Below are 16540 nucleotides of genomic sequence, written 5' to 3'. Positions count from 1 at the left end.
GGGAAATGTGTTGTATAAACTCTTTGGCTGGAGAACTTTCAGAAATTGCTTGCCTCAACAATCTCTCTTTTATCCCTAAAGTACAAGCAGATGTTCACACACTTTATGTAATAACAGCAAGGTTCAGACTACACGTACCTACTTGGTACCTGCTTTCTAGTCACAATACAATGAAGTTGCAACTTTGAACTTTTGCAATTGACAAATTTGAGGTTGCTTTCCTGAACAATATCTCCCTCTGTTCCTGATCTACATGACTACAACTGATGCATCAACCTGGAGTTTCAGACAATCGGCCTAGCACACACTAGTTACCTGCTTTGTACCTTTGCAGACCTGTACCTGCACATCTGTGCGTGCAATGCTGCTCAAACCTTCTCCTGGAGCTCCACCAGTGCCTTGCCGCCTTCTTCTTCCTCCTCCACTTCCTTGTGGAGCTGCACGGGCTTGAACGTGAACCGCTTGGCGCAAATGGCGTAGTAGACCAGGTTCATGATCTGCAGCATCGTGACGACCCAGTAGAAGTAGTCCAGCCTGCCGTGGTTGATGTTGTCCGGCAGCCAGTTGGCGCCGCCGGGCCCGGCGCTCCACCGGTGCACGGCGTCCACCAGCAACGTGCTCGCGTAGCTCCCCAGCGAGATGGACAGCCAGAAGAGCGCCGTGGCCGTGCTGCGCATGCTCTCGGGCGCCTGGTCGTACATAAACTCGAGGTGCCCCACGGAGGTGAACGCCTCGGCCACGCCGTGCAGCGCGTACTGCGGCACCAGCCAGTAGGCCGACAGTGGGGACGTGCCGGCGTCCGTGGCGCCGGCCGCCGCGGCGGCGGCCCTGCGGTGGCGCTCCACGAAGCCGGCGACCAGGGTGGCGAGCACGCTGAGGGCGAAGCCCACGCCCATGCGGTGGAGGAAGGAGATGCCGCGGTCTAGCCCCGTGACGCGACGCGCCAGCGGGACGAGCGCGCGGTCGTAGACGAAGAGGGTGAGGAGCATGGCGAGCAGCGCGAAGACGGTCATGGAGCCGGCGGGGATCTGGAACGCGGAGAGGCCCGGCGCGAGGCGGCGGTCCATGGTGGTCGCCTGCTGCAGGGAGAAGGTGTGCTGCGTCGACGACGCCGTGATCACCAGGATGCCCGCCGCCCAGATGGGGCCCATGCGGATCACCGACTTGAGCTCCTCCACGCGGTGCACCGTGCTCAGGCGCCACGGGTTCGGGACGGGCGGGGGCGATGTTTTGCCGGAGGAGGCGTCGGTCGGCGTGACCAGGTCGCCATCGGTGACGACCGCCGCGCGGTCGAAGAAGCTGCACGCCGGAGGCAAACGCACACCGGAACAGTGTCAGTTAAACAATAAATTTCAGTAGAGGACATATCCTCCGACAACCGGCCAAGACTCGATCACGCATGTTCCTTGAGCAACCAAATGGACCCATGCGTTGCTATCTTCTCAGTGTTGAAAGACTGGACACCAAGACAAAACATCCAGCGGCAGCTGCATATACTACACGCTAGTGTTGCGACATGGCACCGAATCCATTTTTGGCGCCACCTGACGTGGCCTTGTGATCTCTTCTGGCCTCTTGTTCATCAATGCAATTGGATTTAGATCCCCCATGGGCCATGGCCGTGATCCATTCTTGGCAATTTCTTGTGCTCATCGTCGGCTAAGATTGCCGATTCAATCCACGGCGGCGAGAAAACAGGGGAGGTAGCAAAGAGCACGGCGGCGCACCTGAGCTGGTACGTGTGCACGAGCTTGCCGTACATGGAGATGGGCGCGTCGAGGTCGTCGTTCTCGTACAGCGCCGCGGCGTCGACGTCGCGCGCCGGCAGCCGCCGCTTCTTGGCGGCGGCGACGACCACCTGCGCGAGCCGCGTGAACGGGCTCCCCGCGGGGTCGAGCCGGCGGTACATCGGGTACCCGGCGACGAAGGCGGCGACGGAGACGCCCATGCAGACGGCCGGCACGCCGAGGCCCCACCCCCAGCCGACGTTGTCCTGCACGTACACCACCGCCGTGACGGCCAGCAGCATGGACGCGCCGTTGCAGAAGTAGTACCAGTTGAAGAAGCCCCAGGAGCGGGCGCGCTCCGCCGCCCGCGACTCGTCGAACTGGTCGGCGCCGAACGCGACGATGCAGGGCCGGTACCCGCCGGCGCCCACCGCGTTGAGGAGCAGGGACGCGTACAGCACCGCCAGCTGCCACGGCGCCGCCTCCTGGCACGCCGCCGCGCCCCCCGGCTTGCACGGCGGGGGCCGGAACTGCGGCAGCGCCGCCGACACCGTCAGCAGCGCCATGCCCTGTTGCCCACCCAGCCACGCCGTCGTCAGCGGTCGGTCGCACGCGCATTGCTTGATTATTTATTGCTCAGCGCAATTGAAGAGGATTGTTCGCAGTTGAAGTAGCTACTGTTAGTAGTGCACGTACGACTTGGTATACGATGGATGCGGCGGCGATGGTCCAGAAGCGGCCGATGCAGGCGTCGGCGAGGAAGGCGCCGATGAGCGGCGTGGCGGCGGAGGTGCCGCCGAAGTTGGTGAGCGTGGTGGCGGCCTTGGCGAGCGGCATGTGCAGCTGCGTGGTGAGGTACGTGAGCATGTTGGTCGAGAACCCCACCACGGCGAGCTTCTCCGCCACCTCGTTAGCTGCACGCGTGCAGCACCATCTGAGATTAAGCAAGCTGGCGCGAAGAACGCAATCACCGAGCGGTGCTGCTGCTGGATCAGTAAATAAAGTCGCTCACCGAAGATGAAGGGCATTGTTCTGAGGCCGCCCTTCTTCCTGCCCGTCGTCTTCCTCGCCTCCTCCATCGCCATGGCCGCCGCCTCGGCGTCTCAGCTCGTTGTGGCGGAGGGGCGACGCGCTCGTGCACAGAGCGGCACAGCCACAAGCGTGTGTCGCGTAGGCGGCTGCTGCTGCTGCTGCTTCGGCCATCGTCTCGACTCCACTTATTTATAGCTTAAATGGAACTACAAGTTACTCGATCCACTGCGCTGTAAGGTTGTTTTGGCGTTTTGCATGCTAGTCGTAGAAAGAACAGAGCTAGGCCAATTTCATTCATTTTCGTTGAGAGGCAAACCACAGACAATAAGGTGATGCGAAACGCAACACCGCCAAAGCAATGCACATTATTGTGACAATTTGTCACTGACAAAGGTGATGTGGCCGTTGTGACAAGTACTCAGCGTCTGCATGCGTTCCGTTGCGATAAAGTCTCCTTTCTCCCCGGCCCCATTTCACATTTCCGGAAAGAGGGAGACGGCTCGGGCACGTAGCATCGGAGGAGGATTTTTCCATCCACCACACGCCTATTATTTGGCGCAATGACGCTTTTTGCGGAAGAAGAAAATTCAAATTAATGGTAAAATAGATGTTTGCGTCCCTCAACTTTGCGAGAAGGATCAAGTTTATCTCTCAACTTTTAAATTGGACAATCTAGTCTTTTAATTTTTAATTTTGATCAAACTTGTCTTTGTCATGAACCAGCTCCTTTCTACCGTTCTCAATTTCCACCGACGTGTTATTGCATAATTTACTTCCCTGGTCAATGGATTAACTTGGGCCACCGTTTTTAGAACTTGCTAATATTAAATTAGACAATCTAATTTTAAATTCTAGACTAAGTAGGATAGTCTGGGTTAGCGTTTTAGGAAATTGAGGGGAAGAAGGAGCCAAGAGTAAAATGGATTTTTTATCAGTTTCATGTTAATTTGGAGAGGTGCACCAGAATGTTGACGAGTTTGATAAAAAAAATAAAAATTGAGAGATTAGATTGACCGATTTGATAGCTTAAGTATCAATTTGACCTGTAGGATAAAGTTGAGAGATCAAAATGCCTATTTTACCTAAATTAATTACCCAATCAAATCTAGTGTATTGGAACTAATATTTGGCCAGTAATCGGCTGCTGCAAACTGAATTTTGTGTATTGGAATTATTATTTGGCGCTTGATTTTCCGTGCCAAGCTCATCATGCATGCATGCTCTAAATCAGATTATCTACGCTCACGTGTAGCTACTCTACCATCAGTATATCACTGTGCGTATGTCCGCATACTCATTTATCACTTTGAGTATGTTCACATACTAATTCTAAGATACTTCAAAAGAATATATATAAAAAGTTTCAAAATATATAAAAATTAGTATGTCTACGTACTGTATGTATGGTCACATACCCAATGTATAAACCATTATTGATGTTCTAGTATGATTACATATTTCATGTACACGCTCTTTGTCGGGTCGGATACGTTCTATCTCATGACGTAGGACATATCTAACCAAACAAAGAGCATGTACGTGAAGTATGTAATCATACTTAGAATATCTATGATGGTATATATGTTGGGTATGTGACCATACATACAATATATGGACATATTAATTTTTATATACTAGTACTAAGATATAATTATAATATATTTAAAAAATAGGGATGCTTTTGAAATTTTTTGTATATATACTTTTAAATTATCTTAGAATTAGTATATGAACATACTTAAAGTGATAAATGAGTATGCGGATATACGCACAGTGGCATACTGATGGTGAGAGTAGCTACACGCGAGTGTAGATAAAACTCTCTCTCTATCTATATATATACACTCCACCTGTTTTTATTTACATGTTGTATTAGATTTGTTCTAAGTTAAATTTGACCAATTTTAATCAAATTTATAGAGAAAAATTAATAATATTTAATATCAAATTTGTTTAAGTGAATCCACCATAAAATATACATTGATAGTACATATGTTAGATAATATAATTGTTGTTATATTTTTTGGTTAAAATTAGCTAACTTTGACTTAGAACCAACCTAATACAATATGTAAATAAAAATAAAGAGAGTATATAACATGAATTTACTGGAAAATGAGCAAAGCACTCACGCCAGGCCAGTGGACGACGCCGAGGCGGCGGCGGCGGCGTGCGCTCATCGTTCGTGGACGCGGTGGCATCCTACGTGCGCGTGGCTTGGGTTACTTGTCGCGTGCGCGCGGCCGGTTGTCGCGCGAGAATCCTGCGGGAACGAGATGCAAAATTAGAAACGGTTTGCAAACAAGAACAGGTGCGGTGGCGACATGAAGATCGACTGCATTATTGTTGAAGATCTGCTTAATTCCCAGGTCGTCACTGCGAACAAGAACAGGGCCTTTGCCGCCACCTGTGTGGTGAGATGACGATGGAGGAGCGTGTGGCACGTAGCAAAACAAAGAGCAGGTTGAACACACCTGTCCTGAAGTGTCCAGGCATCTGCCCTCGCTCGGAAGCATGCGTGCGAGGCAGAAGGAACGACCTGCTGCCATGTGTCACGGGTCGACGCGGCAGAAGCTGGATGCCATGCGCTAGCTAGACAACTATTACTCTCAGCTCAGATCGCAATTCTGCTTTCGGGTCCCTTTATTAATAAATAACAGTTGCAATATTAGAAATTAATGTTCGCAATATTAAAAAATATGTATACAAAATAATTTTAACATCCAGTTCGAGGATGAAAATTCTCACCACAATATTGACGCAATATTGATACAATTCGAGGATGAAAATTAATTTAGAAGCTGGATGAAAATATCCACTATAAAATATAAAGAAATAATAATTGCAACATGTGCCAAGCGTCCGACCGATGGATAGACATCGGACGTCTGATCCTAGCATTACCGTTCTGCCCTGATTTCGCAACAATGGGCCGATCTCCTGCGTCGGTTTCCGATCGGACGGCGGAGCACAGCTGAACGCTAGCTACGAGTACCGCACTGCGCGCGATGGGACAAGCAGACGGCGCCAAATGAATCGACCGGCCGGTCGATCGAATCAGCAAGAGGGTCTCCTGTGATCCTGCCGCCTCGCCCACCACAAGCGTAGTCACTGATGATGATCTAGCTCCACCGCTTGAGATATCCATATCCTCTAGAAGCCTGCTAGTATAGACGAGGGGACTGATGATTGCCTGAGGCCTCAGCTCTCACTAGCCAAGCCCACCATCGCAATAACATAACATATGATTGCTTTGCTTCTTCGATGCGTGCTTGGACCGAGGATCATGGGAGTAGAGAGAGTAGACCGCTCCATCCATTGCTCACCGGTCAGTGGTTACTCAGTACTTGTAGACCAGCCTCTCCGTCGTCGTCTTCCTCGCGTCACACACGAACTAAAGCCAAACGCCGAATAGTAGCATGGCTCCACAGCTAGCCGCAATGAACAGTGCCCAAGAAATGGACATGAGCGCGCTGTGTAGGTTGGCTGCGTCTAGCTAGGCTCTCCTCATTTTTCCTGCAGTTCTGATGATTCTTTCACTTTTGCAGTTGCATGCCATGCATTGGCCGTGGCGAGTGAAAGCACCGGTCGAGAGAGCGGGACAAGAGCAAAGCAAACAGGCCAGGCAGAGTGGTCTGTTGGAGAGATGCCCATTCTCTTCTCTGCATCTGCATGCATGTTACTTGGGCCTGGTCTCATCTTCTGTTCTGTGAGATAATACTGAGCTCGATACTCGATAGGAGGGCATGAGAATGCTCCAAGTCGACTCCCGATAAGGGAGGCTGTGTTTTCTTTGCACGGAAAGGTGCAGCGGCAGCGTTGGGTTTGGGGATGGGTAGCTTGCTAGCTAGGAGTTCAGCAATCCGCGCCAAGGAGATGCCAATCAGATGGTGACAACTGACAAGGCAGAGTGACCGATAACCAAACGAGTCGTTCTGAGCAATATGGCGGCCGGCGTTCTGGACAGGACGGCAATCTATCTTTACAACCATGTTTGGAGCCGCTAGTGTAGTCTTCATCAAAGACAATGATTGTCTAGCGGGGGCTGCAAGGCTTGTGCTGTTGTCATTCCTCCGCTGCATGTCGATAGGCAAGCTTCAGTTACCATTCCGTGTTCCGGTATCTAGCCAGATGCGCTCTGCAGTTTTCCCTCTTTCCCCAGCAGCCAGAGAGCGCCGCTCCTCTTGCTGCACCGGTCGCGTCGTACACACCCCACACCGCCACAGCTTTCCGCATGCGACACGCTCGTCGATCTCCCAATGGCCAGCGTACTTTCACATCGCCGCTGCTTTCCGCCGCGTGCCGACACTTCGATCGATCTCCCAAAGGTGAGGCGCCACTGCGCCAGTGTCTACCGGGCAGCCAACAGTGCTACAGAAATTATGTGTCCACTGTCCAGTGCCACCGCTGCTGCGAAAGTGGAAAAATCTCAGGGGACCCGGCGTTGTTGCGTGCTTCCGTTCCACGCCACCGCTGTTTCCCCGGCCGCACGCAGACATTTTGACCGACCGGTCACGTTTGCGGCGCACCCTCCCGGCACCATCTCCCGCTGGGGCGGGGCGGGGCGTTGCGCTCGAGCTGGCAGCCGTCTCCTGAGCTGCTCTGCTACTAGGGACGCCGATGCAATCATGCAATCTTGTGGATCGATCGATGAGTGTAGGGATGAGGCCAAAACGGTCGGTTTAGCTTGGGCACGAGCACGAGACCTTTCTGCACGAGGAACGTGAGCCCGACAACGGATCGAGTCTTCCGTGCGGTTGCTTTTCCAATGTAGTCGAGGAGGGATTTTGTAAGCTGGAGCGCACAATGTCATGTCGTAGACGGTGACGTTACTCGGCTACAATAACACAAAACTACGATAGGGCATCACAGTCCAGCTTCCAGCATTGACAACCAGGAAGAGGTGGAACATACGAGGCGCGAACGCAGGCTGCAAACTTCTCTTCTAAACCGTCCCGTATTCTTGGCCGCAAGGCCGAGAGATCGATTCTATCTACTCTAGTCGCAGCAGATGATTAATTGGGTAGTTTCCATCAGGTGATCCGGGTTTTCTGACACGATTCGAGAAATGCTTACTACCTCCTGCCGCATACCATGGGACCGCAGTTCTAATGGCAACCCTGCAGTCGGGAAGCGTCACCGAGCACCTTTATTACGACCGCAGACCAACATCACAGATGTATATTTTAGTAGTGAAGCTGAAAGTAGACCATCGAAACCATGCAATGATGCAGTGCTTATCCGCACCTGATTAGTTGCAAAATGGAGTAATGCACAACAGCATTCCAGTTTATGAAAGCTGAGCGGCTAAACGAACTCCTTTTGAACAACAACACGAGCGTATAACAACCGGAGAGACCAAACCAATCTCCTTTCCATGTCAAGGCCAAGATACGACACGCTATTATACACGGTGTAACACTTAATATGGAATTAATATGTACTTGGAAAGCATCCCCGACACATATATGAAAATAAAAGATAGTCAGCAGCACTGCATAGACGACCAGGTATTTCTCAACTGTCAGAAGGAATAAGAACGACACTGAGCTGCTCTGCTTCTCCCTGGGTTTCCCCACCTCCACCCCCACGATATCACCACAATCTAGCATCTATTGCTGCTGCTCGTCGAACTCGTGGCCATGATCCAGGAGGTAGTTGGCAGCGAGCTCCTCGTCCTTGTTGCACGCAAAGAAGACCTCCAGCACAAGCTCACGATTGAAACCCATTCCCTCGAGCTGTCCAAGAATATATATGAATGTAAGCAGGCAAGAAAACAGAACGCTATTCCTAATAATTGGATAGTTCTGCAAGTAAAACATAATTGGTGCACAATTCACAATGTGATGACAAGTTCATCTCTGAGTTGGAAATTGGTTATCACAACAAGTAATACACCGGTGTCAGTGGCAGAAGCAGATTATATAGCAAAACATGTATGTAATCCTTACAGCTTTGGAAGAACCACAGTAATTGCCCTGACCATTGCTTGGTATGCCACCAATTTCTATACAACTACATATTTGCATGGACAATCCATATCCCCACTCATGATGCCTCCAAAAGTATATCATAGAAACACAGAAAACTCATTTTCAAGCACGGTAATTACTGGAATTCGCATATAAATTTAAACGTTATTCTAAAAAAAATGCTAAAACCAGAATTTGAGATTGCCACATGAATTTGATAAGTGCATTCTGGAAAAGTGTCTGCCACTAGTGCATACAAAGGTATGTGCTCACATAAAAGTGCTATGGCTCATGATTTCCTCAGCTACACTATATCTAGCTTGTTCAACTTATATTCAAACTAAAGAACGGAATACTCACAATTATGAATGCAAAGTTACTTGAGCAAAACTATCTACAAACGAATTCAGGTGACATAGAAAAATGTTTTATAAGAAACTCCAAATAAGTTGAATTATAAAGAGATGTACCCGCTGGATAGCCTCCCGTTCCTCCGGAGTAACTGTCACCGCTTGTGGCATTGCTGCTGCTAGTTGACCTAGTATGTTTCTGGTCCACCAGAGCATAATGTAAATATTGCTGAAGTGTAACACTTATCATGCAGATCAACAAAGTTATGCAGTTTTCTTACCCTCCAGCAGCACCCTCAGGACTTTCATTCACCAAGCGGAGAAACTCAGCCTGATTTTCCTGAATCAACCGCAGGATTTGTGGGTTTTGTTTGCCTAGCTCTTGAAGCATTGGCTGTTAATCAACAGAATCATACAACCATTAGCCACATGCCGAATAAAAGATTATCAAACATGAAAGAGGAACAAAAATTACTATATAACAACAAACTTGTAAAGGCACCTGTAAGATTTGAGGATTAGCCTGGACCAATTGAAGCAGTGCTTGAAACTGAAAAGGAAAAATAATAACAGTTAGATCATTGCAGGACATCAGTGACTTCTTTCTTTAAGAAGCTGCACAGCTACTACCTGTGGAAGCTGCCGCAAGGCATCAAGGGCACCAGCTCCTGCACCAGCACCAGCAGCTGGATTGGCCCCACCACTTGGAACACCCTTTTCAGGAATTTAGCATTAGAACAGGCAAAAGAAATCATATCATATTATAGAAAGGGAATGTCACTTTCAGGATAAACATGGGGAAAAAAGGACATGTGGCTTATGTGATAAGTTGCATTTTGGTCAGAGAGAAATGGATACAACACTGATCATACATGCATTTGCCAGCATGAGACAAACAGCTAAGCCATATAATATGGCTAAATGCTATGGCATTTTTCTCCAGAACATCTGGCAAAATGTTATGGCATTGTCTTTCCCAGAAAATCAAGCTGGCATTTCTCATAATGGCAGTTGATTAGCATGAACATAGATTACGTTGGTACAGTGAATAGCTTATTAGAATAATATTTCAAATAAACAGCTAAGCCATAACATACGGCTAAATGCTATGACATTTTCTTTTCCAGAACATCTGGGCAAATTGTTATGGCATTATCTTTCCCAGAAAATCAAGCTGGCATTTCTCATAATCGCGGTTGATTTTGATTAGCATGAACATCGATTACATAGGTACAGTGAATAGCTTCTGAAAATAGTATTTCACATAAACAGCTAACCATATCATATGGCTATAAATGCTATGACGTTTTTTTTTCAGAACATCTGGCAAAATGATATGACATTGTCATTCCCAGAAAATAAAGCTGGCATTTCTCATAATGGCAGTTGACTAGCATGACATAGATTACGTAGGTAGAGTCTTCTAAAAATAATAGTTCACATAATCATAAAAACTTCAAATACTAGATTCCAGGCCAAACTAATAAAAAATATCAAGGTACATTGACAGCACATACCTGAGGAAAAAGGTTTAGAGGATTTGCATTAGGCCCTGCAGAGGCAGGGGATGGCTGCACTGGTGGTGCAACTGCAGCCTGAGCAAGTGAAGGAGCCTGCGGATTTGTTTGTTGGCCAGAAGCAGGTGCTCGAGCCACAGGCGGGGCCTCAACATTCTCAGGAATTCCCTACCAATGACAAACCAGATGCAGCTTCAGTGTCAATCTGTATGCAATGCTTTGCACCAGTAATGATAGAAACTGAAGAAGCTTAATATATTATGTATATTTTTCCTTTCAATAGTAACATAATCCCATCGCATGCACAGTTTTCTGTTTCGGGGGAATAAAGCACAAAATAATCTTTCGCCAAGGCAACCAGGAATGTTTTGCGAAGACACACTTTCAATATTTTTGAGAAAATAAAAAAACAATTGAGAAAATTATGCATTGGTAAATAATTTGTTAACATACTTACAGAATACAGGTAGTCTATTGCCCTCTCAGGGTTATTATATGCAGCACGTAGAGCACGGACAACAGTATCGCGTTCCCATGTACCACCACCCATGTCAAGAATCTGTTGGATAGTCTGTTCTAGATTGTTGCCAGAGACAAGGTTTGATGCTGCCTGACTGTACACATCAGCATCACCGCTGTACAACATCCACATGAAAGAGCAGGATTAATTTAACAAACTAGCAGAGAATGACACCGAATGGGCAACAATTTTATGGTTCATTTTTCTAAGATATGTACAAGAGAATAAAATTCAGTGACACGACAAGTATGAGCCATCCTGTATGAAGTCTGATATCGATGAACTGAGGCTGAAAAAATAGCTTTTTTACACATATATATACATTTTATTTAGGTTTTAATTAGTGTTCACTTTAAAATTATACCATCCACAGCATGTGCACCAAGACTCAATTTACGTGACTAAAGATGCAAAAGTAAACAAAAATGTCCATAGCATTGTAGTGTAGTTAGTGTAGTTGATCTATGATTTTTACTGGGATCACAAGCATTAATCTTTTGTTTACAATACATCCGAAACAATACTTAGTGGAGCAAATGATAGTTCTCCAATCAGTTTTGCACAAATGCAAGAAGCATAAAAAATGGGATCACATGAAGTATGCCTAAAGTGAAAGCCTGTTCCTTATTTCTAAAATTGAAAGAGATGCTTGGACAGCTTTCAAACAGTGATTATTAAGGTTTTGAGAGGGGCTTACGATGCATCGACTGTAGCAGCTGGAGCAGTAGCAGCAGGAGCAGGTGAAGGCTGTGGACTTGGAGGTACCCTGTCGAAGACAGTAACAATAACATAAGAGAAGCCATAGGGTTACCAAAAAAGGTTAAGGGGAGAGATAGCTCACGTTACTGCCGTGGCAACAGGTGCTTGTGGAGGTGTTGATCTTGCAACTGAAGCAGCCGAGGCTGCAGGCGTAGCAGCTTGGGCCTATTGCAGAATTAACAGATCAGAATATCAGAAACCTGTGTAACAGTGCTGTATGAAACAAATAGAAGAACATATTTCATATATAATCACATAGCATGTATTTATGTCCTTTTGTATGTAAAAACAGCTTAAATGGTCAACAAACATATGCTATGATGCTCAAACAGAAGTAACCAAAGGATTCAAATTAGAATATTGCTCTCTTGAGACTGTGTAAATTCATTGACTGAAATGAAAAATCCGTGCTAATTCATTGTCCCAAAGCGTCCATTCCAACAAACAGGGATGTCACATGGAAGAACACTACTGACACAGCATCAAATGATTTGCATGTCATCATGTGTTTGGTGAATATGAGGGGAGAAAAGCAGATAATAAAGGATGGACTTATACAAGAAAAGGAACTAGCTGTAAATAAAAAATAAGCAAGACACATCAGTCACATATTTGGTATTTATGTTCCCACGCAAGACAATTCAGCCATAGCAGTCCATATTTTGTACTAATGTTCCCATGCATAAACAAAGACTACCAAATATGGAATGTAACTGATTGTTTCAGCCCATGTATTGCTTCATTGGAACCTAGAAGAAAACTGACGAAATGAAAGCTAGAGTAACCAAATCAAATATACCAATATACTCACCGGAGTTGCAGGAGCTTTTGCAGGAGTAGCAGGAGTAGCGGTAGAAGGTCCACTTGACGATGCCTTAGCCTACAAAATTTCATGTTATGCATGTCAGATTACAATAGAACATAAAAGATTACAAGCTAATAGAAGCTTCATACAATAAATCAGTGCAAACTCTATCTAAGGATGCGAAATGGAAAAAGTTTAACAATAAATTGAAGTTTTCCAATAATGCGACAATTGATGAGTCATCTGCTCATAAAATCCACATTACTCAATATGAAACTTTTGATCTTTCTGTTGTTGCTATCGCATTGAAAGCAATCAATCCTCTTTCAGGCAATTAGATGTTGCATTTTATTTGAAATGCAGTCCATAACTTGACAATGTTGCCATCGAATTTCACATATCGGTGGTCAGAAGTTATTGCTGAGAAAATACGGAGAAACTGGAAAAGGCAAAAGATGAAATCAAACTCTGCATATGTTGAATCTGACATTTCATTTTTGCGGAGTACAAATAATCTGGATCTACAGAATTGAGGGAATCAAATAATGTTTGCGAGACATTGAAACATGGCACAATTTACATGGAAATCATCAAAGAAACCTGTAACCATGTCCAATGTTCAGGTAAATGTATGCACAATTCTACAGCACAAGCAGCAGTAAATAAGACAACTGTCTACCTAAGTTAACTTAGAGCACCAGAAGGCAGTGAACAAATATAATTACTACTTTACTAGCACCGCACCCATATCCTGACACCCATATCGGTGGAAGTAAAGTAGAATAGGAAAGCAAGCTTAATGAAACCAACCTACAACATTTCAATACAAATGTGGCATAATTTACATGCAATCCGGCATCAGTTTCCATTGAATGAATTACTGCACTACTGACCACACAATCCATTGCAACAAACCATAGCATCAAATACCTTGGACAGCATTATAACAAGGAAGCTGTTCTCAGCAACTTTGTTGCTTTCCAAAGTGGTGTCATCCTTGAGAATTTTCCCTTGGTATATAAGCAACTGATTGTCCGCAGGGTAGACGCTCTGACCCTGAGTTGTCTCGATGATCCTCTTCACCCCAGCAACCTGCACAAGCAGAGCAGAGCAGAGCAGTGAGTAGGCTGCAGGACTAGAGACGAAGCCAAGCAACAAAAATCAAGCACCGGGGCACGCTGAATCAACCGCCCCGCGCAGGAAACCTCGCCGCATTACAATCTACACTGCAGGATTGCAGAAAGGACACACACCCCACGACGTGGACCACCACCGAACTCCAAATTACACAGCAAATCCTAAACTCCATCCCATGAGAAACCAACACTCGAAATCAGAAGAGGCAGAAGGCAGTCGGCCCCAAATCACCGGCCGGGCTGGACGGCCCCGAAACAAAAACCCTAGATTCAGATCACCGCCGCCCCGCGCCACCACCGGCCCGGGGCGCAACCCCCGCGCCTGGCCGGCCCCGAATCGGGCGAAACGGCCGTGAATTGCACGGAATCGACGGGATTGGAGCGAACAGAGACTAGAGAGGGACGCGGAAGGAAGGGGGCCGTACCGACTCCTCGGGGCTCGCCTCGATCTCGAAGCTGGTGCCCTTCAGGGTCTTGACGTTGAGCTTCATCTCGCCTTTCGCCGCCTCACACACACTCTCTCCTCGCAGTGGCGGGGCGACTCTGCTTTCGAGGGGGGAGGGAGGGTTTCGCTGCTTTCGCCTTGGGGTTCGACCTCGCGAAGACGACGAGAGCGCACGGTGGGGAACGGGGGGCGAAGTTATAGGCCGGAAAAAAAATCGGGAGGCCGCAGGGGTAGGGGGGAAGAGATATCAGCGCGAGGCTCCGGAGCCCGGCACCTACTCGCTCTCGCTGTCCTGTGGGGATACGACAGGTGGACCCCGGGCGCCAGTGGCGTGCGGGAACGGGAGACGAGAAACGGGCGAGGCGGTGGGCGGGCGGATCCCGCCTGCGCCGTCGCGGCCGAGCCGCGGGAGGGCCAAGGTGGCGGCACCGAGCGGAGGCCGTGTGCGTTGGCGGAGGGGGTGAGAGTGGGCACAGAGTGGGCGCGCGTACGGGATCCCGCGAGGTACTTGGCGGCGAGGGAAGGGAGCGGATGGGTGCGGGTGGGAAAAGATTGCACAGAGTGGGCGGCGCTCTCGTTGGCTTGGTTTGGAGAGCAAGAATTGTGGAGAATGGAAAAGGCGACGGATCTATGATCGATCCCTTTGAGCAAAGGGCGAGGGGATTAAAACCTGGCCTTTTACTGGCGTCGCCGGTGGTAACTTTTCGTGTTCCCTTTTCGCCACTCTGACACGGACGGTGGTGGTAGATTCCGGGCACGAGTACAGGCAGGTGCGCCGTGCGCGGTCGCGCGAGAGGCCCGGAGACGGAGACGGGGCTGGTGCGCCGCGAGCGGGTCCCACGCGAGGGTCGGTGTAGACTTTGCACAGTTGCACACTGTGTGGAGTACGTGGTAGAGGTCGATGAAAGGCGAGACGGAAAACGAGGCGGCCGGCCTTTCGGCTGGGGCTTTTCGGATAGGCAGGGGGCAGTAGTGGCCAGGGGCCGGCTGCTCCGAAGCGCGGCCCAGCCCTGGGGTGCGCAGCCGGCCGGCGAGAAAGAGCGGCGCCGCGGCAATCAGGCTACCGGAAGCCCGAAACTGGCGGAGCGATGATTGCCTGGCGGGTGAGACGAGCGGGACGTTGGAAGGCCGCCGATGGTTTCAGCTCAGTGGGCGCGCGGCGAAGAGGCGAGGCATCGTCACGGACTCACACGGTAGATGCGATGGGCCACCCTACAAGCAATCGATGAGGTCTAGTAGAGGGTGACAGGGAGTTCGCCAACTGGAATATACCATACCACGGTGCTCTTCAGTCACCTGTAGCCGCTGATTATGTTGTGCTTGGTGAGCTATTCATGTGCTCCGGATGCGTCAAACTGTGATCCTACATCTGGCCGGCCAGGCCAGGCCACCAAACACGCCCCATTCAAGAAAATCATGTATGGCCTAGAACCTTGCGTAGCTCAAGTTAATTTATCTTAAGAAATTTGAGCCCACTAGGAATTCTCACATGGGCCAACAATAGTAGAAGACATGGCCCATCAGGGCCTCTTGATTTCTTCCTCGTTTTTTTATGAGAGATTTCTTCCTCGTTCGTTGATGAATGGGAGGAGGCCATGGCCTACATTATATCAAGCGGCAGCATCTAAAACAAATACAGTGAAATGTCACCTCAAACATACTAAACTTTAGTTGCATAACATCAGTAATTTTCAGGCACCGAAAAACTTTAGAAAATTTAAAACCAGAGGTAAAGATTTTATTTTAAGATAAAGAAACATCCCGGCCTTGAATATTCACATGTGAATATCTACAACTAAACGTTACGAGAGTTCTTAGAATCTAGACCTCAAACAAGGATCTAAGAAACAAGAAAGAAAATTTTAAAACAAAGAAAGAAATTAAGAAAACTAAGCTTCAATCCTTTTCTTCGTCCATGTTCCATCCTTACAAAACCTTTGCGCAGCACCAAATCACTTGTGTTCTTAGAAACTCGACGTTCGAACCGTTTGATGCTACCGAGGTAACTAAATCAGATCGAAGGACCTCCACGACGACGCTCCAAGAAAAAAACGACATCAAAAACGTCGTTGCTGCCTCGTCCAGCAAGCCAGAATTGAGTTTTCACCTGGATATCCATCAAAATTTGTGTAGATAGCGCATCGGCAGTGCCTCCAAGAGATAAAGATTCTAGAAACAGTTATTATTCATAAAAAACAATTACTTTTTTTATAGCTTTCAAAATTAGCTACCTCTAAATATTTAATTTATTGTTGTTCTATATGACCATGTGGTTGA

At 47.8% G+C, this 16540-nt stretch overlaps 2 protein-coding genes across 2 annotated transcripts; both read right to left on the bottom strand.

Annotated features, from left to right (window-relative positions):
* Positions 1-45: 45 nt before the first annotated feature.
* Positions 46-2940, bottom strand: LOC112890872 (protein NRT1/ PTR FAMILY 3.1). The gene is made up of 4 exons (XM_025957742.1): positions 2740-2940; positions 2424-2641; positions 1728-2296; positions 46-1299 (listed from the first exon to the last, which is right to left on the bottom strand). Exons 1-4 carry the CDS (start codon positions 2810-2812, stop codon positions 369-371), a joined length of 1791 nt encoding a protein of 596 aa, XP_025813527.1. The 5' UTR covers positions 2813-2940; the 3' UTR covers positions 46-368.
* A 5162-nt stretch (positions 2941-8102) lies between these two features.
* On the bottom strand, positions 8103-14470 carry LOC112890873 (ubiquitin receptor RAD23d-like). The gene is made up of 12 exons (XM_025957743.1): positions 14244-14470; positions 13613-13774; positions 12689-12757; positions 11960-12042; positions 11816-11884; positions 11056-11233; positions 10599-10766; positions 9712-9795; positions 9584-9631; positions 9363-9475; positions 9202-9280; positions 8103-8497 (listed from the first exon to the last, which is right to left on the bottom strand). Exons 1-12 carry the CDS (start codon positions 14307-14309, stop codon positions 8372-8374), a joined length of 1245 nt encoding a protein of 414 aa, XP_025813528.1. The 5' UTR covers positions 14310-14470; the 3' UTR covers positions 8103-8371.
* Between the last annotated feature and the right edge of the window lie 2070 nt (positions 14471-16540).

Source organism: Panicum hallii, chromosome 4 (genome assembly GCF_002211085.1).
Source record: "Panicum hallii strain FIL2 chromosome 4, PHallii_v3.1, whole genome shotgun sequence".
NCBI classification, from domain to species: domain Eukaryota; kingdom Viridiplantae; phylum Streptophyta; class Magnoliopsida; order Poales; family Poaceae; genus Panicum; species Panicum hallii.
This window is presented reverse-complemented; position numbering and strand designations above follow the sequence as displayed.